Source organism: Amphiprion ocellaris, chromosome 24 (genome assembly GCF_022539595.1).
Source record: "Amphiprion ocellaris isolate individual 3 ecotype Okinawa chromosome 24, ASM2253959v1, whole genome shotgun sequence".
NCBI classification, from domain to species: Eukaryota; Metazoa; Chordata; class Actinopteri; family Pomacentridae; genus Amphiprion; species Amphiprion ocellaris.
In genome coordinates, this window is record NC_072789.1 from 20,075,262 (window position 1) to 20,101,646 (window position 26,385).

Genomic DNA, 26,385 nt, shown 5'->3' on the forward strand with positions numbered 1-26,385 from the left:
ATAGTGATTTCAGTAACTTTCTGTAGTGTGTGACTGTACATTTATACAGTTTTACTATATTTAAATCAGCTAGAAAATACTAAAACAAAATGTTTAACATATATTTGAATTCTTTTTCCTTTTTAAATTTTATTTTATTTTATTTTACAGTTTTAATTTTACAATGTTTTACCTTTTTTTGCCTAACATTTTTTTTGGCTCCCTCACTGCCAGATACAGTTTTTTTTTTTTTTAAAGGGATTTATTTATTTAAGTAATTTTCTCTTTTACAAGAAGACTGTAGAATTACACCGTTTTTCCTCAGTTTAAATCAGCAAAAAAATTCATTTATTTTGCAGCCATTTGCATTATTTTTTACAAATTTTCCCTCTGTTTGAGAAAAATTAATCATTTATTTTTAGTTAAAACACTAAAAGTTATTATCAGACTCTCCAATGAGACATTTCAGTTCTAGACTTCTGACTTTGGAGGCCTAAAGTGGCTTATTTTTTAATATTCATCCCAAATAAGGGGGTGAAAATGTAATTTTCTCTCCTATTAATCATCTCAGGACCCCTCAGGTTTATCTGGTGACCTTTTGGAGGTCCTCCAACCCTATGCTGGACATCATTAATTATCACTGGACAGAATAGGATATTTATATAGGTTTGCTTTTGTTATTTATGAATTTAAAGGACTCGGAATGTTCGGTCTTTAATTCTAGTGGATGTATTATTATTATTATTATTATTATTATTATTATTATTATTATTATTATTATTATTATTATTATTATTATTATTATTATGGTGGATGTTTCCTCGGCTGTAGCGCCCCCTGTGGTCCATGTCCTCCCTCTTCTTCCTCCTCCTCCTCCTCCTCCTCCTCCTCCTCCTCCTCCTCCTCTTCTTCTCTCCTCTTCTCTCCTCCAGACCTCCGGCAGCAGCAGCGGCGTCTCCCCGGACATGGAGACCCAGTAGAGGAGCTCCAGCGGCGGCTTCTCTCCCCCTCGTCGCTCCGGTGGATGTTGGATGCTACCATGCGGTCTCCGCGGCTCTGGGCGGCTCTGTGCCTCCTCCTCACCGCCTCCTGCCGGCTGTGCGCGGCCGCCCGACACGGTAAGCCCCCGATCCGGTCGGATGGAGACGGATTGACTCCCCTCCTTAATGAACCTGCTGGAGAGGCGCGGTGCGTAAATCACGACCTGCCCTCCGGCTGAGCCCTGCTGCGGTGCTCCTGTAGCACCGGAGAGTTTGGAGTTTGCCTCTTTTATCATTTCTGCTGCGTGTTTTAACATTTATAAACTGATAAACAGGTTTTCTCCTAAATCCCCTGCAGGATTTGTCAGTTTTTCCTCCGCATGTCGGTGCGTTAAAGTGGATTGTTGACGCGTAAAATAGCAGAAAAACACCAACCTGGATGTAAAATTCTCATTTTAATACCACAATAAGTTGCCTTTTTGCTGTTGCATCCCTGCAAAATGTGTGATTCGTGTCGCTTTTTGTGCACCAAACCTCCAGACTTCTCATTCAAGCTTCTTTTATTTTGCGTCTTCTTTTCCCGTTTATCCGCTCATCTGTCTTCTTGCGTCACCGAGGGTCGCCTGGATGCGTCTGGATGAATCATTTTGTTGTTCTCTGAGCAACAACAAACAGGAGAACAGCAGCAGCAGGAAGTAAATGTGTAGGATGGAGGAGTTTAACAGGAGCCCCGAGGCCAAAACATGAATTATTAACGACATATAGACGCTTAAATGACCACAGAAGATACAAAACGACTAGAAAATAACTAGAAAAACATGAAAATTACTGCAACAAAAAGCAGAACACAAAGAAGAGACAGAAAATGACTACTAAAAGCTGCAAAATTATTTTTAAAAAGGCCCAGAATTACATCAAAATAACTAGAAAATGATGCAAAATTACAACAAAAAAATGAAAAACCTGAGAAAATGTCTATTAAAAACTGCAAAATTGACCCTATAAAGCCTAAAAAATGTGACAGAATATACAAAATGACTAAAAAAATAACTAGAAAAACATGCAAATTTCCGAGAAAATTATGCAATTTTACTGCAAAAACTTGGAAAATTACTACAAAAGAAGCAAAACACAAAAAAAGAGAAAAATTACCACTGAAAGCTGCAAGAAAATGTGACGGAAGATTAAAAAATAACTAGAAAAATATGCAAATTTACTGCAAGAAGTTGTAAAGGTGATTTCTAAAGCGCAAATTATTATAGAAAGATGTAAAACTGCTACAAAAAATGCAAAAAAACCCCAACAAAACAAAAGAAAAAATGATGACTAAAAGCTGCAAAAATGTGAAAGATGATACATAATGATGAGAAAAAGATGCAAATTACTGCAAGAAGCTAAAAAGGAATATCTGAAGCCCCAAATTACTTTCAAAAGCTGTAAAATTACTGCAAGAAACTATTGAAAAATCTAACAAAATCACCACAAAAAGCCTAAAAATTGTGACAGAATATACAAAATGATGACAAAATAACTAGAAAAACATGCGTAGTGATGACAAAATGACTAGAAAAAGATGCAAAATGACTGTAAAAAACTGAAAAGGTAATATTTAAAGCCCCAAATTACTCTAAAAAGCTGGAAAATCAATACAAAAAATGTTTATAAAAAATCAAAAATCAGAGAAAATGACGACTAAAATTGCAAAAAAAAAACCCACAAAAAACTCAAAAGTATAACAGAAGATAAGAAATGACTAAACATGCAAAATGATGAGAAAATGATGCAAAAATACTACAAAAAAAGCAAAACACAAAAAGAAAGAGAAAATGACAAATAAAAGCTGTAAAATGTGAAACAAGTTACAAAATGACGAGAAAAAGATGCAAAATGATGTGAAATTAGTACAAGAAGCTGAAAGGGGAATATCTAAAGTCCCAAATTACTACAAAAAATTGTAAAATTATGATTAAAAAAATGCAAAAGCCTCAAAAATGTGACAGAAGATACAAAATGACTAGAAAAACATGCAGAATGATGAGAAAAGAGAAAAAAGAGAGATAGTGATGACTAAATGCTGCAAAAATGACCAGAAAAAGTTTCAAAAACGTGACAGAAGATAGAAAATGACTAAAAACTAACTAGAAAATCATGCAGAATGATAAGAAAATGATGCAAAATTACTGCAAGAAGCTGAAAAGGGAATATCTAAAGCCCATAAATTACTACACAAAGATGTAAAATTACTGCAAAAAAATGCAAAAAAAAAAACTGATGGAGAGAAAATGACAACCAAAAAATGCAAAAATGACCACAAAAGGTTTCAAAAATGTGACAGAACATACAAACTGATAACAAAAAACTAGAAAAAGATGCAAAATGATGAGAAATGATGTAAAGCTACAACCAAAAAATGCAAAAAAAAAACCCAAAACAAACAAGAAGAGAGAAAATGACTCAACTGCAAACAATCACAAACGTTCCAAATGACCACGGAGACGCAGAATCTAATAAAAAAAACTGAACAAAATACATGTAAAATGATCACAGAAGGAAAAAGAAATTAAAAAGACCCACTGATGAGACACAAAATGAACAAAAATAGTCATAAAAACCACACAGAGACACACAGCATCCACAAAAACATGAAAATAATGAAAAAGAGACAAAATGATGACAAAAACAACTGAAAGCAAGCAGAAAATAGACAAATTACTGCTGAAAACAGACAGAAAACAGTCAGGAATAGAAGGAATGACCAAAAATAGACCAAAAAAACCCAAAATGAGATGTTGAAAGCTGCTCCGGTAGTCAGAAACTAGTAAAACAATCTGAAAATGTGCTTTCTGGTCCCACTTCCAGGAGAGGTGAAGTATTTTCTGGTTGTGAGTCGACGTGCAGCTGCTGTTACTGTCAATAAAATCACTAAAAGCAAAATAAAAGCCATCAGATATGAGTCAGAGCCGATCTCCGTCTGCTCACTGATGGTTTCCTCCTCCTCCATGGAAGGGCATGGTGCCAGCAAATAGACAGGTCCAGCTTTATAGTAAATAGACTGTTTCAGCTCTATAGACAGTAAATAGACTGTTCCAGCAAATAGACAGGTCCATCTTTATAGTAAATAGACAGTTTCATCTCTATAGACAGTAAATAGACCGATTCAGTAAATAGACTACTTCAGTGAATACACTGTTTCAGCTCTATAGACAGTAAATAGACTGTTCCAGCAAATAGACAGGTCCATCTTTATAGTAAATAGACAGTTTCATCTCTATAGACAGTAAATAGACCGATTCAGTAAATAGACTACTTCAGTGAATACACTGTTTCAGCTCTATAGACAGTAAATAGACTGTTCCAGCAAATAGACAGGTCCATCTTTATAGTAAATAGACAGTTTCATCTCTATAGACAGTAAATAGACTGATTCAGTAAATAGACAGGTCCAGCTTTATGCATAAGAAATAGACTTATCCAGCAAATAGTCTTCTTCAGCAAATACACCGTTTCAGCAAATAGACAATAAATAGAATATTCCAGTAAATAGACAAGTGGCTCAGCCTTATAGACATTAAATAGACTGTTTCAGCACCACGGTAATTAGACTGTTTCAGTTCCATGGTAAATAGACTATTTCAGCACCACGGCCAGTAAATAGACTCTTTCAGTAAATAGACTATTTCAGCACCACGGCCAGTAAACAGACTGTTTCAGTAAATAGGCTATTTTAGCACCACAGCCAGTAAATAGACTGTTTCAGTGAATAGACTGTTTCAGCTCCATATTCAGTAAATAGACTATTTCAGCACCACAACCAGTAAACAAATTGTTCCAGCTTTATAGACAGTAAATAGACTGTTTCAGCATCACAGCCAGTAATAAACTGTTTCAGCTCTACATTAAATAGACTGTTTCAGCTCCATATCTAGTAAATAGACAGTTTCAGCTCAACAGACAGTAAATAGACAGTTTCAGCTCAACAGACAGTAAATAGAGTGTTTCAGCTCCACAGCCAGTCATTAGACTGTTCCAGCACCACAGTAAATAGTCTGTTTCAGCACTACAGACAGTGAACAACAGATAATATTAAATCTTTCAGATCCACCATCCTGATACTTTATTATTTGGAAACTCCGCGAGCAAAAAGAAAAAATGAGTCTCTTGAATTCATTTACGACTCCTGCAGGAACTGAAACCAGATTATCTGTTCGGTAGCTGTGGAGGTCTGTGATATTTCAGCACTGGGTTATATTTCTGAAGTAACTGCAAGGCGAACTCCAGTCACAGCGATTAGTCCGAGCCGAGATAAAGGTAGGAGTTGGAAGGTTAACCGAGCTGAGGCTGTAACCTGGCTGCCACTCTGCAGCGCTGTCCAGGCGTTAGTCTGCTCCCTCCAGGCTGACTCACCCTGTCACAGCACCGCTATGAAAACAGCTCTGGAATCAGTCTGGCAGCAGGTTAATGGACGATAAAAGGAGATGATTATCTGAGGGTGGAGTTCAGCTTCTCCACAGGTTTTTAGCAAATGTTTGGAAATATTATGTAATGGGACCAACACTCAGAGGTTCAGAAAACAGCTGCAATGCAAAGCAACATTTTCCATATTATCTCCAACAATGACCCACAAGCAGGGACAGATTACTGAGACCAGGATCAGAACCTGGAGTCCACCAGAACGACATCCTCCCTAATGAAAACAGATGTAAAACGGACTGAAAAAGACACAAAAATGACCTAAAGGAGATTAAAACTGGCTAAATGGGATGCAAAATTAATACAAAAAGGTATAAAACAACAGCAGAGACACACAAAGCGACCAGAAAGAGACACAAACCCATGGAAAAGAGCTGGTAAACCAACGTAAATAAATGGAAAATGACTACAAAGACATGTAAAAAGACCAGAAAGAGATGCTAACCAATGAAAAAGAGATGCTAACCAATGACAAAGAGATGAGTCATTTTATAGCTTTTTGCAGCTTCTTGTCATCATTTTGTGTTTTTCTGTGTTTTTTTAAATCTTTTGTAGTTGTTTTGGAGCTTTTTGTAGTCATTTTGTTGCTTTTTGGCATACATTTTTAGGCTTTTGTTGTCATTTTATGGCTTTTCTGAAAAAATGAAGCCAACTCTTCTGGTTGAGAAATTCTAAGACAGAGAAACTGAAACCAAAGTCTAGCAACAGTTACTGGGCCAACTTTCACTTTGTCCAAACCTGTGAAATCCAACGACACTCTCCTCTAAAGGCTTCTGATCGACCTACGTCTCCGTTTTAAGGCTGCACGTTTAATTATTAGCGTTTTTACAGATGTTTGTTGTTGAAGGAATGTGAAATGTTCAGCCTCTGTGACAGTAACTAGAACTGAAGAGCAGGAATCCTGGTAGAACAGGTGATTCGTTCTTCCTGCCGTCCTCCCTCCAGTTATCTCAGGATTACATAAACCTTAATGAAGTGAAATAAAGAGAGCGGCTGCTGTTTACTGCCTGGCGACAGATCAGCTGCTGGTAAAAGGTCAGCAGTAACACAAACACAAGCTCTCAGGTCCATCTGCAGACTCTTAGCAACACAAAACTGACGACAGCATCCGTCCTGAAGGGTTCCCAACGTGCCATTTTATGCCTTTCGTAGTCATTTTGAATGTTTTTGTTGTCATTTTGTAACTTTTGTAGTCGTTTTCAGGCTTTTTTAAATTAATTTTGTTCCTTTTTGTAGTCATTTACTGTTTTTCTTTGGCCATTTGGAGCTTTTTGTAGTAATTTTTGGCTTTTTTGCATTAATTCTGTGATTTGTTGTCATTTCTAATCTTTTTGTAGTCATTTTATGGCTTTTGTTGTCATTTTAAAGCTTTTTGTAGTCATTTTGTGTCTTTTGTAGCGATTTTGTGGCTTTTTTGATTAATTTTGTGGCTTTTGTGGTCATCTTGCATCTTTTTGTCATTTAGTCATTTTGTGACTTTTTGTCTGGGTTTTCCACCTATTTTCTTTTCTAGTCATTCTGGAGCTTTTTGTAGTCATTTTGTGGCTTTTTTGGATTAATTTTATGGCCTTTTTGATTAATTTTGTGGCTTTTGTGGTTGTTTTGCATCTTTTTATAATCATTTTGTGACTTTTTGTAGTTATTTTGCAGCTTCCAATTGTCATTTTGTGTTTTTCTGTAATTATTTTGCATTTTTGGCAGTTGTTTTGGAGCTTTTTGTAGTCATTTTTTTTGCCTTTTTGTTTTCATTTCCAGGCTTTTGTCATCATTTTGTGGCTTTTGTAGTCATTTGGAATCAAATGTCAATGCTAATTCTGACATGTTCCTGTTCATATACGAGGCCTAAATTCCAAAAAGAACACCAAACATGTTGAAAAGTAGCAACATTTTCTCCTAAAGTCCAAAATTATTGCTGCTTTTCATGTGAAAAATGGTTTAAAATAAAAAAACAATAACATTGAAGCCATTAAAAGATCTGGATTTAAAGGGAGGAAACGCTTTATTTGATGTGTTTATTAGTAAAACTGAGTTTTATTCTAAACTTCATGTTCATTTTATCAGGAGGTTGCTTGTAAATGTCAGTTTGTGTGAAATTTTTCCTTTATTTTGTCTCTGCAGGTTGTTTGTTTGAGAAGAAGCTCTGTCCCCGAGGTCAGCTGTGCAACGATGGTGAGTGTTGTTTTTAAAGTCCATAAACACAAACATTGTTATCTTTTCAGGCCTTTTTGTAGTCATTTTATGTCTTTTGTGGTTGGTTTATGTCTTTTTGTCATAAATTTGTGGCTTTTTTGTAGTAATTTTATGGCTTTTTGTAGTGATTTTGCATTTTTTTGTAGTCATTATATGGCTTTTGGAGTCATTTTGGGACTTTTTGTCATAATTTTCCATCTTTTGGCTGTTTTTTTGGGGCTTGTATGCAACACTGGTTTCTTTTTTTTCACGTTTTACAGAGTCAGATCAGTTTTGTTGCTAAATCTTTCTAGTTAAACGCCTCCATCCAAGCAAGGTAGAACATTTTATACTGACAGCATCTTCTGGCCTTTTTTGTTTTTCCTGTTTTTGTTTTAAACTAGTTTTGTTGATTCTGTATCTGTTTGTAGTTAGTTTGTGCTTCTTTGTCAGGAGGAGTCTGTTGGTTTGTCGCTTGCTTTTCTGTACAGTTGGTTTGCATCATTTAAACTCTGGGCTTTTGTTTATTTTCACAAACGTGACAGTTCATTCCAGAGCCTCATAGAGTGAATTTCATATTTGGAAGGACGGTATAAATCCTAAGGAAGAGTCTACATGTAGGAGAGAACACAAATAGAACACATAAATAAATGACAGAACTGTTGCACGTCCCTCAATCTTCACAGATTTTGTAGAATATTTTCTACTGAAGGTGAAACAGACTGAAAGCTGCTGTGGTTTGGACACTGTGGAGGGATTATATATCTCATCTGGCCCAGGAAGACCAGCAGAAACTGGGCCACATTGCTGAGGAGAGTCTGGAGTTCCTGCTGCCGCTGGGTAGAAAATCCCTTTTTTCCAGCGTCTGACTCCCTGCGTGAGGCTGACGTCGACGGCTCGTATTGTCCCTGAATGCAGCGTGATGCGAATAGCAAACGGACCAATCGCAGCAGGTTCCTGTCAAGGCTGCAGGAAGCTCTGACGTGGCTTCTGTCCATCACCCGGTCAGGAGCTGGAAATCAGACATGATGCCATGATAAGAACGAGCACCAGGATGTCTGAACGATGAGCTGCATCGTTGCTTCTCCGTCTCCAGGATGTTTTGTTCTACGGGAACATTTAGTAGTCCTCCATCGTCAACTCTCCTGCCTATAAATAAAATTTAAGCCACTAAATTAATCAAAGCAGCCACAAAATGATGACGAAAGCCTAAAAATGTATGCAAAATGCCACAAAATGACTACTAAAACATTCAAAATGACCACAGAAAAACACAAAATGACAACAAAATGCTGCAAAATAACTGAAAAAAGACACAAAATTACTACAAAGATTTCAATTTGACTACAACAAGTCACATAATAACTATAGAAGGCTGCAAAAGGACTCCAAAAACTACGAAAAGACACAAAATGACTACAAAAAGATTCAAAATGGCTTGGGGTCATTGTGTGTCTCTTTATGGTCATTTTGTGTCTCTTTGTGGTCATTTTTTTTGTCTCTTTGTTGTTATTTGGTGTCTGTTTGTAGTCATTTTGTGTATTTTTTTGGTCATTTTGTGTCTCTTTGTTGTTATTTTGTGTCTGTTTGAAGTCATTTTGTGTCTTTCTGTGGTCATTTTGTGTCTCTATAGTCATTTTGTGTCTTTTTGTGATCATTTTGTGTCTCTTTGTGGTCATTTTGTGTCTTTTTAGGATCATTTTGTGTTTCTTTGTTGTCATTTTGTGTTTTTTATAGTCATTTTTTGTCTGTGATCATTTTATGTCTTTTTGTGGTCATTTTGTGGCTCTTTGTCGTCATTTTGTGTCTCTGTAGTCATTTTGTGTATCTTTGTAGTCATTTTTTTCTCTTTGTGGTCATTTTGTGTCTCTTTGTTTTCATTTTGTGTCTCTTTGTGGTAATTTTTTTCTCTTTGTGGTCATTTTGTATCTCTTTGTGGTCATTTTGTGTCTCTGTATTTATTTTGTGTCTCTTTGTTTTCATTTTGTGACTCTGTTTTCATTTTGTGTCTCTTTGTGGTCATTTTGTGTCTCTTTGTTTTTTATTTTGTGTCTCTTTGTTTTCATTTTGTGTCTCTTTGTAGTCATTTTGTGTCTCTTTGTGGTCATTTTGTGACTGTTTTCATTTTGTGTCTCTGTGGTCATTTTGTGTCTCTTTGTTTTCATTTTGTGTCTCTTTGTTTTCATTTTGTGTCTCTTTGTGGTCATTTTGTGTCTCTTTGTGTCTGATAGTCAGATTAGCATATTCAGATGCTAATCTTTTAACTAACAAGCTAACAGCCTAGCTAGCTAGCTCGTCCGCTAGCAGCCACTAATCTTTCAGGATGCTAATCATTATTCCTTTATTGATTCGCCTCTTTTATTAATTTACTAAATTAAAGCTGCGTTGAGTAATAAGGCAGAAGACGAAGGAGGTGCGTGTCATTGTGAATTAGCTGCAGTATCTGGTGGCGCCACCAGGTGGAGCCTCCAGGTACTGCAGCTTATTTGTTCTGTTTGGTGCTGGAGCAGCCACAGGAGGTAGTTATGCAGACTATCAAGCAAGCAGAGAGCATTGTGGGTCATCAAATCATCAAGTATCGTGTCTTAAAACATCTGTAATCTGGATTAAAGCACTAATATAAGCTGCTTTAACAAAGCACCTATTTTGTTTCTCTAATCTGCTGTAATTCTTGTTGAATCTCTGAATTCTTTAGACCGAATTGAACGTCACTGTGTGTTTTCACACTTATCTGTGGAAGTGACGTGTGCGAGCGATGAAATGTGAAAAATGAGATTCGTCATGGAGAGATGGAAAGATGGAGGTGGTGATAAAGCGGCAGGAAGAGGAGGACGTGAAGACGGAGACGGAAAAAAGAGATAAAAACGAGCTGCTGAGTGAGGAGTTTTTACTTTTCATTTATTTCTCGTTTTTATCACCGGCTGGTGAGATTAAAAAGCATCTTTTCCAGAGTGAACACAGAAACGAGGAGAGAGGAAAAGAGTAAACAAGGTCTCCCTCCATCACACGCCCTCAGCCAATCACAGCCCGCCCTGGCCGTCTCTATGACAACAGTGACATCACTTGCCTGACGACCGTGTGTCTCCCTCATGTGTGTTTGAAAGAGATGCAGGAGTGATGACTCACCACACGGCCTACACACACACACACACACACACACACACACACACACACACACACACACACACACACACACACACACACACACACACACACACACAGAGTACCAGAGTGTGTGTGTTTTTTGTCCACATGTGTGAAGCTGATTGTGTTTCTGTTTCTGTACATATATACGGAGTGTGTGTGTGTGTGTGTGTGTGTGTGTGTGTGTGTGTGTGTGTGTGTGTGTGTGTGTGTGTGTGTGTGTGTAGTGGTGTATCCCTGCTATACACTGCAGATGTGTGTTACTTTTATCAGAGACACTGAGTAGACAAAGAGAACCCCAGCTACAGTCTGATAACAGCCAATCAGAGCATGTAAACAAACAATATAAGCTCCGCCCCCGTCATGCTAGCAGATTAGCCACACTGGCTAAAAACACACCTTAAAAATGTCCTCAACCGTCTGATTTGTTGTCTGTTTTGCAGAAACCATCTGATATTTGGATGCTAATCTTTTAACTAGCATGCTAAAAGCACAAAATGGAAGTTTTTGTTTATCATTTTTCTCTCTTTGTGGTTATTTTGTGTCTTTGTGGTCATTTTGTGTTTGTGACCATTTTTTGTCTTGTTTATTTTTTCCTCTTTGTAGTCGTTTTGTGTCTTTGTAATCTTTTTGTGCTTATTTATGGTCATTCTGTGTGTTTTTGTGGTCATTTTGTGTCTATTTGCCATAATTTTGTGTCTCTTTATGATCATTTTTTGTCTTTGTGATCATTTTGTCTCTCTTTGTGGTAATTTTGTGTTTGTTGTGGGCATTTTGCATCACTTTTAATCAATTTTTTTCCTCTTTGTAGTCGTTTTGTGTCTTTGTAATCTTTTTGTGTTTATATAAGTTAATTTTGTTTCTTTTTGTCATAATTTTGTGTCTCTTTGTGGTCATTTTGTGTCTGTTTGAGGTCCTTTTGTGTCTCTTTGTGGTCATTTTGTGTCTGTTTGAGGTAATTTTGTGTCTCTTTGTGGTCATTTTGTGTCTGAGGTAATTTTGTGTCCCTTTGTGGTCATTTTGTGTCTCTTTGTGGTCGCTTTGTGTCTTTTTGTGGTCATTTTGTCTTTGTAATCTTTTTGTGTTTCCTGTGGCGTCACCTCTCAATAACTGCATTATTTTTTAGTTGACACACAGAGTAACGTCTTCACATTTGCATTCAAAGATAAACTGTCATGGAGCTCACAGGTTCAGGCAGGAACTGAACTTTATTGGCACGTTTTTTGATTGACAGCAGAAACTTTGATCGGACAGCATTTATCATCTGCATTAACACCACAGAGATACGGTTCCATCAATAGCGCAGCAGTAGCCCACAGATACCAATTCTTTTTAGTATGTAGGAAGCGACTGCTGGTAAATGGCACAACATTCCAGAAACTGGTTTGTGTCGTTCAGGAGAAGCAGTGCAGCGTATTTATCTGCAGCTGCATCAGATCAGTGACACTTTGCTGCTGTAAGAAGAGCGCAGTGTGTTTGGGATTTAGCTGGATGTTCCTGACATTTTACAACAAGCAAACAACAATCGCAGCAGACAGTCTGCTGCTGTTACTCAGCGTAGATCCAGATTTCATTGTGGTGGAACAAAGAGAAGTAGCTCTCATAGCCAGCCCCAACATAAGTGCTGGAATCAAAGCTTTTCCCAGCTTTTTCCAAGGCATTCTGAAGAAGCTTTGCCTTTTCCAGACCACGCTCACGACTTGGAGTACCGTCGAAAACCCTGAGGACGAACAACGCAACAAAACCATAGACTGTTAGTTCATAATTCATCATTCGCTGTGCGATTTAGTTCTGAGTGTCATTAAAAAACAAATCTATACATAAACGTTACCATTCAAAAGTCTGAAGTCACTCAGAAATGTCCTCATTTAAGAAAAGTTCAGAAGTTTTCAGACACCCTTAAAATTTTACACAATCTCAAACGTTATCATGAAATATTTGTGGAAAAATCTTTCTTTTGTTTCAAAAGGTGTGACTGCATTAGACAGAAAGAAACACACACAAATTGTGTTTTTCATTTATTTGTGGTTTACAAGAAAAACTAACAAAACTAAACTCTCTTGTGTCTTTTTGTGGTCATTTTGTGTCTTTTTTATTCAAATTTTTTCCTCTTTGTGGTCATTTTGTGTCTTTTTGTGATCATTTTGTGTCTCTTTTTAGTCATTTTGTGCTTTTTTTTGAATCTCTTTTTTGTCTTTGTAGTCATTTTATGTCTTTTTGTGGTCATTATGTGTCTTTTTGTGGTCATTATGTGTCTTTTTTAGTCTCATTTTTCCTCTTTGTTGTCATTTTGTGTCTCTTTCTGGTCATTTTGTGTCATTTTGTAGTTGTTTTGTGTCGTTTTTGATTCTCATTTTTTCCTCTTTGTTGTCATTTTGTGTCTCTTTGTCTAATTGTGTGTGTTTTTGTGATCATTTTGTGACTTTTATAATCTTTTTCCTCTTTGTGGTGATTTTGTGTGTCTTTGTAATCTTTTTGTTTTTCCTTGTGGCCATTTAGTGTCTCTTTGTTTTCATTTTGTGTCTGTGGTCATTTTGTGTCTCTTTCTGGTCATTTTGTGGTCATTTTGTGTCTTTGTAGTCATTTTGTGACTTTCTGGTTATTTGTGGGTTTTTTTAAAATCTCATTTTTTCCTCTTTGGGATAATTTTGTGTCTCTGTGATAATTTTGTGTCTCTTTGCCGTCATTTTGTGCCTTTTTTTATCTCATTTTTTCCTCTTTGTGATCATTTCGTGTCTCTTTGCCGTCATTTTGTGCCTTTTTTATGTCATTTTTTCCTCTTTGTGGTCATTTTGTGTACTAAAAGAAAACACTTGAAGACCTAAGAGTGATTCTTAATGCAATATTTCACAAATGTGTGGAGCGTCCCAAAACTTTTCTTGGTCCGCTGTAAATGCATGAAATAAAAGTGGTGGTACAAAGAATAGAAGTGGTTTGTACTCACTTGACGTACACGGTGGCTGCAGGTTTGTTCTGCAGCGTGACTGATGGATCAGAGCTTTCAGGCTTTGTGGTGTCTGGAGGAACAAACCAGGACAGGAACCACTGAGGTCCGTCTTCAGCTTCAGTGTGGGTGATCAGTGCAGGCCAGGCAGCAGAATGGAACTGAAAACCTGGAGCAGACAGAGGTGATACAAAACAGCAGCAAGCATGAGGACCAAAGGCAGCTTTCTGAGGAGGAAGTACATGTTTAACACAAGTACAGTTTTTGTTCTCGCTAGCATTAGAAAAAAATCTAGTAGGAAAACCAGAAGTTTTTATGTTAATCAGCTGTCACCACGTTTTCTGTTATTTTATGGATTTATTGAACATTTTCAGTTTTTAAACTGTAGATTTATCATTAAATAACAGAAAATGTCATACATACACCATTCATTGCTCACAAATGTTTGTTTTTTTATTATAAATAAAAGTACACCAACAGTTGTTTCTTTTTCTTGTTATTTTTCTTTTTGCTGTAGACTCACTGTTAAATACAAGAAGTTCTCGACGATTTTTGCTGTAAGTCCAAGCAGCCTTTTCGTACATCATAATATCCATCGGTTTACATTTCAGTACAGCTGCCATCAGAAGAGTCTGACTGAGCCATAATGAAGGACTAAAAGTTAGCGAATGTAGCACAATCCAAGATGGCGTCCAACCAGAGAATGGAAACAAAGCCGCCTGATAGCGCCGTGTGACGATGTATTCATCCACTCTGCTCATCAACTAGTTCCTTGTAACCAGTTCTGATGTAGCGATGGAACAACGTCAGTGTAAACCGAGGACCCCCCCCATAACAGAACATGTCTCTTTGTGGTCATTTTGTGTCTTTGTGGCCTCATTTTTTATTCTTTTTGGTCATTTTAAATCTTTTTCTGGTCACTTTTCATCTCTCTAGTGCTTTATTGTCCCTTTACTTTCATTATGTAATGATTTTACGTCTCCTGGTGGTAACTTTATGGTTTTAGTGGCCATTTTGTGTGTCTTTGTGGTCTTGTTTTTATTCTTTTTGGAAATTTTGCGTCTTTTCCGGTCGCTTTTTGTCTCTAGCACTTCATTGTCCCTTTATTTTCATTTTGTTGTCTCTTTATTGTCATATGTGTCTCCTTGTAGGAATTTTGTGTTTCTTTGTGGTAATTTTATGGTTTTTGGTGAGCATTTGTGTCTCTTTGTGGCCTCATTTTTTACTTTTTAGTAATTTTTGCATACTTTTGTGCTAATTTTTCTCCTCCAAAGTGCTCTTTTGTCTGTCTTTTCACCTTTTCTATGCCTTTATTGTCGTTGTTTGTCTCCTTCTAGTGATTTAGTGTCCCTTTCTTTGTTTGTTTGTGTTAATTTGACCTCTGTAGACCTCGACTTCAGTTTTCTGCCAGCTCTACTTGTTGAATCATTGTGTGCTGCAGGCTGTTTTTCACTGTACGAGTCCAACAGACAAAATGCTTTTAATCCTTTCAGTAAAAATGCGGTTTAATGTCAAGCAGTGAATCAGTGAATGTAAACAAAGCGGTCTAATAGCACCACATGTCGACGTATTCATCCGCTCTGCTCGCCAACTAGTTCCACCTAACAATGGAAGGTAGGTCATAAACCGAGGACTCGCCCATAACAAAACATTTCAATGTGTAATTACAGGAAATTGTTCATGCAATGAGCTGCCAGTACATTCACTGTTACGGAGGATTCAGTTTTATTCAACATCACATGAATTGTCCAAATTATTTTTTAAGTTCATTTTTTTGCCCTTTTGTTGCAGCCCATGAACCGTACTGTTAAACTAACTCTTCTATTAACCGCTGGCACAACAGAAGTACAGTATGAGTGAAAGTCGTGGTTAGAGACGCTGACGTACCTGCATTCTTCAGCCTGGAATGTGCAGCCATGACGTCATGCGTCCCGTCAGCGTCCATCCTGGTGGTGATCCATTCAGAAGCAGCGTAGCGACGCACCTCAAAGTCCTGAACGCAACACAAACGCCAGACTAGCCAAACTCTACATGCAGTACGCTGTAGCAGAACACACTGGTGTGTGTGTAGGTGTGCGTGTGTGTGTGTGTAGGTGTGTGTAGGTGTGTGTGTGTGTGTGTGTGTGTGTGTGTGTAGGTGTGTGTGTAGGTGTGTGTGTGTGTGTGTCCACCTCGTTCGCCTCCACCACTGTGTACTCAGGACAGCTCTTATTCAGACAGAACTCATCTGTTGAATTTGCTCCATTGCAAAAAGCCAGCAGGACCAGTGCTCCCAGTGCTCCCAGTGCTCTCAGTGCTCTCAGTGCTCCCAGTGCTCTCAGTTCTCCCAGTGCTCCCAGTGCTCCCAGTGCTCCCAGTGCTCTCAGTGGCTGCTCCATCCAGACAGAATCTCCAGACAGAATCTCCAGACAGACTTCACAGCAGCAGTCCTGCTCCTTTAAAGCTCATCGCAGTGTCACATCTCACATTACCGGATTATCTGGTCCAACAAACACTCCCACATAGCTGGTCCTGCCTGGGGGCAGATGGGGCAAACGGGGCAAACGTCACCACACAGCTGCACTTCTTTCACAAAATAAATCCAGACAGAAAGTTCTGCCTTTGTCCAAATGTTTTCCTGATTTCCATTGTGAGCAGTGGAACTTGTTGCAGGATAGAAGGCCAGTGTTCAGGAACAGGAACATTTAGTCCCTGTCCTGTAGGACAACACACACTCAGGATATGATCTGAAACCTCATACAACACAGACAAGGAGAGGAGGGCAAAATACAGCATGCAATGACACAACACACAATCTGTGATTTTTTTGTGGTCATTTTGTGTGTCTTTGTAGTCATTTTGTGTCTCTTTGTGGTCATTTTGTGTCTCTTTGTGGTCATTTTGTGTATCTTTGTAGTCATTTTGTGTCTCTTTGTTGTTATTTTGTGTCTTTTTGTGGTCATTTTGTCTCCCTTAATGATCATTTTATGCTTTTTTGTACATTTTTTGTATGTGTGGTCTTTCTAGAGCTCTTTGAAGTCATTTTGTGTTTTTTTTTACTCTTTTTGGTTTTCTTTTATCTCTTTGCAGACATCCTGTGTGTGTTTTGGAAATTTTGTGCCTCTTTGTGGTCACATGTATGATCTTGTGTTAACTTTTTGGATCTTTTGTAGTAATTTTGTCTCTTTTTGTAGTCATTTTGTGTCACATTGTGGTCCTAAGATGGGCCTCAACGCTTTTTTGCAGAGGCGGCGTTGTAGCTTCGTCTCTGCTCTGCCTAAGATGATTGTGATTTGGTTTAAAGACGGAAAAACAAGTTGGAGAAATTATTATTGTTGTGATTTCAGTCTGTGCTTAGAGTTCGGAGTAAATGAACTTACAGAAGTAGCATAAATGAACCTGTTCCATGTTTCTGTGTGCAGACGGTTTGTTCGGACAATGCCAGGACCCTCAGCAGGAGCCCGTCCAGTACCAAGTCTCAGTACCCATCCTGCACAAACTACAGGAGGTCCTCAAAGACCTGATGGTTCAGGGTGAGTCCATGAACACATCCTGCCCAGTGTACCTTCAAAATAAAGGTGTGACAGGTTGGTGTTTCTGTGTGCGGCCGCTCAGGTCTGACCTGGAAGGACGACGTGACTCAGGCCATCATCGGCCGAGAGTTGAGTCACGTCCCCACCGTCGGCGGCTCGCGGTCCAAACTTCCTGAGAGGTCGTCCAAACAGTAAGAAACAAGCCGTAGTCGTCTGCATTAAAACAAACCACAATGTGCTCCAGAGATGACTGAGGTGTTTTACCTGCAGGTCCTCCAGGCTGATGGGTCCTCAGAGAGTCAAAGGTCCAGCCGACCCCGACAGGATGCAGCAGTACCTGGACTACATGGTTCTGGATCCGTCCCGGTCCTCAGTCCACATGCAGACGCCTCTACTGGACCCCTACAGCTTCCACAAGGTACAGGGAGGTTTGTCTCTGGGTGGTTTGTGTCTTTTCAAGATCATCATTTGTCTCTTTTTCTTTGTGGTCATTTTTTATGTCATTTTTATGTCTATTTGTGGTAGTCTTCAATGTGTTTAGGTCATTTTGTGTCACTTTGTGGTCGTCTTTGGTGTGTTTTGGTAATTTATGTGAATGCTTTTGTCTCTTTGTGCTCATTTTGTCTCTCCCTGTCATCATATTGTGTCTCTTTGTTGTCATTTTATGTCTCTTTGTGGTCATTTTGCATCTCTTTGTGGTCATTTGTGTCTTTGTGGTCATTTTGTGCCTCTTTGTGGTCAATTTACTTCTCTTTGTAGTCATTTTATATCTTTTTGTGGTCATTTTGTGTCTTTGTGGTCCTTGTATGTCTTTTTGTGATATTATGTCTTTTTGTGTCTCTTTGTGGTCATTTTGTGTGTATTTGTAGTCATTTTGTGTCTCTTTGTTGTCATTTTGCATCCCTTTGTGGTCATTTTGCATCTCTTTGTGGTCATTTGTGTCTTTGTGGTTATTTTGTTTCTCTTTGTGTCATTTTGTGTCTCTTTGTGGTCATTTTGCGTCTCTTTGTAGTTATTTTGTGTCTCTTTTCAGTCGTGTTGTCGTTCGTGTTTTCATGACCAGTTTAAACCTCCTTCTTGTCACTTTTGTCTCCTTGTGGTCTCTCCGTAGTCGTCTGTTTTGCGTCTATACCAACTCTAACATGTTGTTAATTCCACTTCCTGTTGTTGCAGCAGCAGTACGGCTACCAGGACGAGGAGGAACGTTCCCTCAACTCTCTGGATGACAGCGCCGGCTTCCCGTCGTTTCCCTCGTCCAGGTCCAGAACCAGAGGAAGCCCTTTGGACCGGGACCGGCAGCTTCTGGAGGACCTGCTGTCCCTTTACCTCACCTCTCCTTCCTCCTCCTCCTCTTCCTCACCCCACCGAGGTCCGGCTGCAGGCCTCCCCTCTTCGTCCTCCTCGTCCTCCTTCTTCCCGGACCTGGACTTCCCGCTGGACTACGGCGAGGACTTTGTGTCCCAGATGAGCGAGCAGCCGGAGGAGGCGGAGAAGAAGGCGGAGAAGGAGTACGACGCTCTGTCAGGACTGGACGGTGAGAAAACACAACAAACAGCACATGCTGAACAACTCGGACTCATTTAGCTGCTGTCTCTGCTGCTGTCGCTCTGTTTTGTTGTCTGTGTTTCCTTGTAGCTGTTTTACTTCTCTGTAGTGATTTTTTTTGTCTTTTTGTGGTCATTTTACATCTTTTTGTAGTCATTTTGGGACTTTTTGTAGACATTTTACAACTTTTTTATCGTACTTTATTGCTTTTGTAATCATTTGTGGCTTTTTGTAGTAATTTCATGGCTTTTGTACTCATTTTTTAGGCCTTTTGTATACATATTGCATCTTTTTGTTGTCATTTTGGGACTTTAGGTAGATATTTTGCATTGTTATATAGTAATTTCATGGCTTTTGTAGTCATTTTGTCATCATTTTGTGGCTTTTTGTAGTCATTTGTGGCTTTTTCTCATCTTTTTTCCAAGTCATTATAAATCTTTTTTGTATTCATTTGATCTGTTTTGTCGTCATTTTGGGACTTTTTGTAGTAATTTTACATGTTTTTATGCTAATTTTGTGGCTTTTGTAGTCATTTTGTGGCTTTTTGTAGTCATTTGTGGCTTTTTCTCATCTTTTTTCCAAGTCATTATAAATCTTTTTTGTATTCATTCGATCTGTTTTGTCGTCATTTTGGGACTGTTTGTAGTCATTTTGCATCTTTTTGTACTAATTTTGTGGCTTTTAGTAGTTATTTGGGGACTTGTTCTAATTATTTTGCATCTTTTTTATAGTAATTTCATGGCGTTTTGCCATCAATTTGAGTCATTTGTGGCTTTTTCTAGTCATTTTGTGAGTTTTTCTAGTCATTTTGCATGTTTCTGTTGTAATTTCATGGCTTTTGTAGAGATTTTGTGGCTTTTTGTTGTCATTTTGGGACTTTTTGTAGACAATTTGGGACTTTCTCTTTGTAGTGATTTTGCATGTTTTTTAATCATTCTGGAACTTTCTGTAGACATTTTATATATTTTTGTAGTAATTTCATTTTTTGCATAGTGTTCATTTCTGGTCTTTTTGTGATTCTTTTGTGTTTCTTTGTAGTCTTCCTCTATTTGTCATCTTTTTGGATCTGTTTTGCAGTATTTAATGTTTTTTTTGGATCATTTTCTCTCTCTCTATGGTAATTTTTACCTCCGTTTGTACTCATTTTGTGTCCCTTAGTGCCTCATTTATTTCTTTTGTAGTAATTTTCTTTCTCTTTGTGGTGATTTTTTTGTTTTTTTTTAGAACTTTTATAGTCATTTTGTGTTTTGTGTGCGACCATTTTGTCTCCCTTTTGTGAATTTTTGTCGTCGCTCTTCATCTCTGTGATAATTCTAGGTGTCTTTGTCTTCATTTTGTGTTTTGTTGACCATTTTATGTCTCTTTGTGGCCATCTGTTGGTCATTTTGTGTCATTTCATGTTCTCCTCCTCTCTCTTTTTGTGGTCTTACATTCTTCTTTCATGTCATTTTGTGTGTCCGTATTCATTTTGTGGAATTCTTTCTCTGTTTGTGAATTATTTTACCACATTTTGCTTCACTGTGACCAGAAAAACATTGAACTATTTCACATTCCTGGACCATAAACAGCCCCACAAAGCGGGCTGTCGTGCTGCTGAGTTCCAGTATGAAGCATGATGACCTGTGCTGTGTTTTCAGAGCGATCTCTGCAGAGATTGGCTCTGCTGCTCGACCACTACGGCCTCGACATGAAGGATCTGTCTCCGGAGCAGATGAACAACCTGCCGGCTGCTCTGAAGCAGCTGCAGATGGAAAATTCCTACGGATACAAGCAGAGCAAAGGTCGGCCTCAGCAGCCAACATCGTCAACCAGAACCTCCCTTTAATGTGCTGCATCGTTAACGTTTTTGTACATTTTTCAGATAAATACGGAAATAACGCTGCAACAGGGAAGAAGGTGAGTCTGTTACGTCTGTTTTTTACCTCAAAAATCACATTTCACATATAATTATCTGTAGAAGAGTATTTTTTTGCAGTGCAGAGTCCAAACCAACAAACATATTGAATAAAAAAGCTAAATATGGTCGTTACAGCTGGACAAGGTACAGCTTTATACAAGAGGTAATTATGGTTGAATTGATTTATCTGCAAAACATCCTCATTAACCAATTATTGGAGAATAAAATACCCATAAATCAAACTAATCTCATATACAGAGGCCAGTTTTAAGACCTTTAGTTTGTGTCTTGGCATTTATTTTGTGTCTTTGTGGTTCTTTTGTGTGTCCTCGTGTTCACTATTTGTCTTTTTGTGATCATTTTTGTCTGTTTGTGGTCGTTTTGTATGTTTTTTTGGTTGTTCTGTGTCTCTGTAAGACGTTTTTTGGGGTAAGGATTAAGGTTTTTGGTCACATTTTTGTCTCTGTGCGGAAACTTTGCCTCTTTTTGTATTAAATTTGCCCCTTGTGGTTATTTTGTGCCTCTTTTGGTACATTTTCTTGTCATTTTATGTCTATAATCTGTATTTTTATATACAACTCTGTACAGGTGGTCATTCAGGTTTAATTGATTTTTATCTGTAAAACATCCTAATTAACCAATTATTGGAGAACACCAGAAAAATACTCATAAATTCAACTGTAAATTTGTAATACAGAGACTGTATGTTTGAATAAATCTACTTTAAAGACCTTAATTATTGTTTTTTTATCTGTGTAGTAATTTTGGGTTTTTTCTGTTTTATGTGTCCTTTAATGGCCATTTTATGTCTGTTTGTGGTCTCATTTTTTTATCTTTCGAGGTCTTTTTTCTGCCTCCTTGAAATCATTTTCTGTTTGTTTTTGGTCATTTTGGATCTCTTTGTAGTCATTTTGTGTGTTTTTATGGTCATTTGTGTCTCTTGGTGGTCATTTTCTGTCTGTTTTGGTCATTTTCTGTCTGTTTTGGTCATTTTCTGTCTGTTTTGGTCATTTTGTATCTCTTTGTAGTCATTTTGTGTCTGTAATCATTTTGTGTGTTTTTATGGTCATTTGTGTCTCTTGGTGGTAATTTTTGGGTCTGTTTGTGGTCATTTGGTGTTTTTGTGACCATTTTTTTGTCTTTGTGGCCTCTTTTTTTCATTGCTGTCAATTTTTTTTGTCTCTTTGTCATCATTTTCTGTCTGTTTTTGGTAATTCTGAGTCTCTTTTTGATCTTACATTTTGCATCTTTTTTGCAGTTGTTGTGTCTCTCTTGTCATTTTTTTAAAAAAAATTTTTGTATAACCAAAACATGAAACAAACACTTGATTGTAGCTCCCAAAAGGGTTTTTATAAGCTCAAAAAAGGAAAAAATAAATAAAGCATTAAATGTATACATATTCATACATAACATCATTATTAAATATACTAATGTTTGAAAAAAGTCACAAAACAGTCAAAATAATCCAAGAAACTATGTTCAAAACATATCTATTACTTTTAATTCCTGATTTAAATGTTCAGCATAACTAAAGATTTTATAAATATATGTTAGATTTACTCATTCAAATATCCAAAAATATTTAAATGACATATGACCAAGAAAAAATGAAATCATGTAATCACAAACAACTTCAGTAACAGATTTAAACTCCTGTAAATGTTATTTTCATTTATTTGTCTTCTTCAGGTCACTGAGGGCTCGATGGCCTACAAAATGGCCGCCCAGCAGGCTCCGCCCTCCACCGCCAAACCACAAGGATCCGTGAAGGAGGCGACTCCCAGTGAAGCGGCCAAACTGGACAAACTGGGACAGGAGCAGCCGGTCGACCAGCAGAAGGAGTTCGGCTACATTGTGGCCAATCAGAGGTAGAGAAAGTTCACTTCCTGAATGGTCAGCCAATCAGGAGGAGGGAACAGAGGCATGTGATGTCATGTTGTTTTTATGTGAGTGTTTCAGTGTTTGTGTGAGTGTAAGTGTGTGTTCCTGAGTGTGTTTGTGTGAGTCACAGTGTGAATTTGTGTGCATCTGAGTGTGTTTGTGAGTTTAAGTGTGTATTTGTATGAGTCTAGCGTGAGTCTGTGTGAGTCTAAGTGTGTATTTGTGTCTATCTGAGTGTGTTTGTGAGGCTAAGTGTGTATTTGTGTGTACGGTTGTGTGTTTGTGTGAGTCTCAGTGTGTATTTGTGTGAGTCTAGTGTGAATCTGTGTGAGTATTTGTCTGTACGTGAGTGTGTTTGTGAGTCTTTGTGGGTCTAAGTGTGTGTCTGTGTGTGTGGTTGTGTTTTGTTGCTGCAGCCCCCTCAGTCTGAATCAAGGGGTTCACCTGCTGCAGCTGCTGTCAGAGAGGATCGGTCTCTCCAGCGGCTCCTTCATCAACATCAGGTGAACCTTCGCCCTGCTCTCCTCTGGTCCCTCTGGTTCCTCTGTTTGTTCTGGTTCTTCTGGTCCCTCTGGTTCCTCTGTTTGTTCTGGTTCTTCTGGTCCCTCTGGTTCCTCTGTTTGTTCTGGTTCCTCCGGTCCCTCTGGTCCCTCTGGTTCCTCTGTTTGTTCTGGTTCCTCCGGTCCCTCGGGTCCCTCTGGTTCCTCTGTTTGTTCTGGTTCCTCCGGTCCCTCTGGTTCTTCTGTTTGTTCTGGTTCCTCCGGTCCCTCTGGTTCTTCTGTTTGTTCTGCTCTCCTCTGGTCCCTCTGGTTCCTCTGTTTGTTCTGGTTCCTCCGGTCCCTCTGGTCCCTCTGGTTCCTCTGTTTGTTCTGGTTCCTCCGGTCCCTCGGGTCCCTCTGGTTCCTCTGTTTGTTCTGGTTCCTCCGGTCCCTCTGGTCCCTCTGTTTGTTCTGGTTCCTCTGGTCCCTCTGGTTCCTCTGTTCTGGTTCCTCCGGTCCCTCTGGTTCTTCTGTTTGTTCTGGTTCCTCCGGTCCCTCTGGTTCTTCTGTTTGTTCTGCTCTCCTCTGGTCCCTCTGGTTCCTCTGTTTGTTCTGGTTCCTCCGGTCCCTCTGGTCCCTCTGGTTCCTCTGTTTGTTCTGGTTCCTCCGGTCCCTCGGGTCCCTCTGGTTCCTCTGTTTGTTCTGGTTCCTCCGGTCCCTCTGGTTCTTCTGTTTGTTCTGCTCTCCTCTGGTCCCTCTGGTTCCTCTATTTGTTCTGGTTCCTCTGGTCCCTCGATCCCCTCTGGTTCCTCTGTTTGTTCTGGTTCTTCTGGTCCCTCTGGTTCCTCTGGTTCTTCTGGTCCCTCTGGTCCTTCTGGTCCCTCTGGTTCTTCTGGTCCCTCTGGTTCTTCTGGTTCTTCTGGTCCCTCTGGTCCTTCTGGTCCCTCTGGTTCTTCTGGTCCCTCTGGTTCCTCTGGTTCTTCTGGTCCCTCTGGTTCTTCTGGTCCCTCTGGTTCCTTTGGTTCTTCTGGTCCCTCTGGTTCTTCTGGTCCCTCTGGTTCCTCTGGTTCTTCTGATCCCTCTGGTTCTTCTGGTCCCTCTGGTTCCTCTGGTTCTTCTGGTCCCTCTGGTTCCTCTGGTCCCTCTGGTCCCTCTGGTTCTTCTGGTTAATTTAACTAAGAAATACGTTCTCTGTCCTGCAACACTTCAACCAAAAATGTAAACCCAACGGTCCTGATGACGTAAACTTAAACGTTTAACTATTTTCTGTGTTCTGAATTACTTATATATATATATACATATATATCAGTGAAGAACATTTCTTTATGTGTGGTTCTGTTGTTTCCTCTGCAGTGTGGTCGGACCCTCCATCACCTTCAGAATCAGACCAAACTCCAAGAACCTGACGGCTGCAGACGTGGCAGAAAAAGCTGGTGAGGAAGGAAGGAATGAACGAACGAACGAACGAAATGAAGGAAGAAAGGAAGGAAGAAAGGAAGGAAGGGAAGGAATGATAGACAGAAGGAAGAAAGAAAGAAAGGAAAGATAGACAAAAGGAAGGAAGGAAGGAAAGGTGGAAGGAAGGAATGAAGGAAAGATGGAAGGAAGGATGGAAGGAAGGAAAATAAGGAAGGAAGGAAGAAAGAAAGGAAGGAACGAACAAATGATAGACAGAAGGAAGGGAGGAAGAAAGGAAGGAAGGAAAGGTGGTAGGAAGGAAGGAAGGAAGTAAAGATGGAAGGAAGGGAGGAAAATAAGGAAGAAAAAGCAAGAAAGAAAGGAAGGAAGGAAGGATGGAAGGAACGAATGATAGAAGGAAGGAAAGAAGAAAAGTATGAAGGAAGGAAGGAAGGAATATAAGCAAGATAGAAAGAAAGCAAGGAAGGATGAAAGAAAGGGAGGAGGGAAGGAAAAGAAGGAAGGAAGGAAGAATAGACAAAAGGAAAGAGGGAAGGAAGGAAAATAAGGAAGGAAGGAAGAAAGGAAGGAAGGAAAGATGGAAGGAAGGAAGATAAGGAAGGAAGAAAGGAAGGAGGGAAGGAAAAAGGGAGGGAAGGAAAGAAGGAGGGAGGAAGGAAGGAAGGAATAAAGGAAGGAACGAAATGAAGGAAGAAAGGAAGGAAGGAAGAAAGAAAGAAAGAAAGGAAAGATAGACATAAGGAAGGAAGGAAGGAACGATAGAAGGAAAAAAGAAAGAAAGGAAGGCAAAAGGAAGGAAGGAAGGAAGGGAGGAATAACTGAAGGAAGGAAGGAAAAGAAGGAAGGAAGAATAGACAAAAGGAAAGAGGGAAGGAAGGAAGGAAGGAAAGAAAGATGAAGGAAGGAAGATAAGGAAGGAAGAAAGGAAGGAAGGAGGGAAGGAAAAAGGGAGCAAAGGCAAGAAGGAGGGAGGAAGGAAGGAAGGAATAAAGGAAGGAACGAAATGAAGGAAGGAAGGAAGGAAGGAAGGGAGGAAGGGAGGGAGAAAGGAAGGAAGGAGTAATAAACAAGATAATGAATCATCTCCTAAAGTCTTGAAGCTGATTGGCTGAATGTGGTTCAGTTGCAGAGAAGAACTTCCTGGAGTCTGAAACAGGTCTGAAGGTTCTGCAGAGCGGCGTTGGAGAGGTGAGATAAAAACGTTGGTAGATGCACAATGTCTGCATTCATTTCACAATAAATCCACTAAAAATACATTTTGTTGTAGGAAACACTTGAAAGATTTGTGTTTTATGTCAGATATCTTTACTTCCTTTAAGAAAATAAAGTCAGTTCAGTCCACGTGAGAGAATCATTTATTTTGTCGATGTTGCAGATTATCTTTAATAGTTCCTGAGGTACTCAAAATTCAATATGTGAGTTAACGGGCAATTAAAAACTAAACATCTTGAAAATATTTGCTATATCAAACTGTAATTTGACAAATATCCTAAGAAAACAGGAAGATAAAATTCTTTCTTCTCACAGAAGAATGATGCGAAGGCGTTGCCCCTGGCAACCAGAGTCCAGCCCGGCTCCCGCTGGGTGTTTGCCACCCTGGTGGCCATGGCCTGCATCGGCGGCATCCTGGTGGCGGCCATGACCGTCGCCTGCCTCCGTCACCACGCTCACCGCCTGGCAGCCAAGAAGCTGGGCCTGGGACCAGAGGGAGGCAGCTTCAGCCACCAGGAGTACCAGGTGAGGACAAGATAAACACGTTTACCTCCAAATGAAATTCTTACTATGGCTATAACTAGTAAATAGATCAAACTAATAAATAGTATCAGTTACATAGTAAACTAAAAGTCATGAAGGAAATGGTTTTGCTACACCTGATAGACAGCAAAAAGTAATTAGCATTTCTGCAACATTTTTGATGACATTCTATGACTTTTTTGAGCCTTTTTTGACAACATACTGTTCCATG

The 26,385-nt window shown here is 39.0% G+C and overlaps 2 protein-coding genes across 4 annotated transcripts; one reads left to right on the plus strand and one right to left on the minus strand.

Annotated features, from left to right (window-relative positions):
• The first annotated feature begins 852 nt into the window (after window positions 1-852).
• LOC111562628 (receptor-type tyrosine-protein phosphatase-like N) lies at window positions 853-26,186 on the plus strand. Of its 3 annotated transcripts, none has more exons than XM_023261259.3 (13): window positions 853-1,097; window positions 7,548-7,598; window positions 17,088-17,198; window positions 17,281-17,389; window positions 17,469-17,616; window positions 18,372-18,732; window positions 20,381-20,524; window positions 20,605-20,639; window positions 22,330-22,508; window positions 22,938-23,024; window positions 24,354-24,433; window positions 25,543-25,607; window positions 25,947-26,186. In XM_023261259.3, the coding sequence occupies exons 1-13, from the start codon at window positions 1,004-1,006 to the stop codon at window positions 26,169-26,171; spliced, it is 1,689 nt and encodes a 562-aa protein (XP_023117027.3). In that variant the 5' UTR covers window positions 853-1,003; the 3' UTR covers window positions 26,172-26,186. The 3 variants fall into 3 exon arrangements, with proteins under 3 accessions (XP_023117027.3, XP_054864622.1, XP_054864623.1); XM_055008647.1 differs by having other exon boundaries at window positions 18,375-18,732; XM_055008648.1 differs by lacking the exon at window positions 22,938-23,024.
• On the minus strand, window positions 11,932-16,088 carry LOC111562631 (heme-binding protein 2-like). Its single transcript, XM_023261264.3, has 4 exons — window positions 15,858-16,088; window positions 15,574-15,679; window positions 13,687-13,855; window positions 11,932-12,462 (listed from the first exon to the last, which is right to left on the minus strand). The coding sequence occupies exons 1-4, from the start codon at window positions 16,062-16,064 to the stop codon at window positions 12,291-12,293; spliced, it is 654 nt and encodes a 217-aa protein (XP_023117032.2). The 5' UTR covers window positions 16,065-16,088; the 3' UTR covers window positions 11,932-12,290.
• Window positions 26,187-26,385: the final 199 nt, after the last annotated feature.

Bases quoted from the DNA above. Each gene is read 5' to 3' on its own strand.
- LOC111562628 (XM_023261259.3), top strand. From the start codon at position 1,004: ATGTTGGATGCTACCATGCGGTCTCCGCGGCTCTGGGCGGCTCTGTGC. The intron at 20,525-20,604 runs GTCGGCCTCAGC...TACATTTTTCAG, and splicing joins CGGATACAAGCAGAGCAAAG to ATAAATACGGAAATAACGCT. The intron at 23,025-24,353 runs GTGAACCTTCGC...TTTCCTCTGCAG, and splicing joins GGCTCCTTCATCAACATCAG to TGTGGTCGGACCCTCCATCA.
- LOC111562631 (XM_023261264.3), bottom strand. From the start codon at position 16,064: ATGGAGCAGCCACTGAGAGCACTGGGAGCACTGGGAGCACTGGGAGCA. The intron at 13,856-15,573 runs GTACGTCAGCGT...TGTCTGCTCCAG, and splicing joins TTCCAGGCTGAAGAATGCAG to GTTTTCAGTTCCATTCTGCT. The intron at 12,463-13,686 runs GTGAGTACAAAC...GTTCGTCCTCAG, and splicing joins GCAGCCACCGTGTACGTCAA to GGTTTTCGACGGTACTCCAA.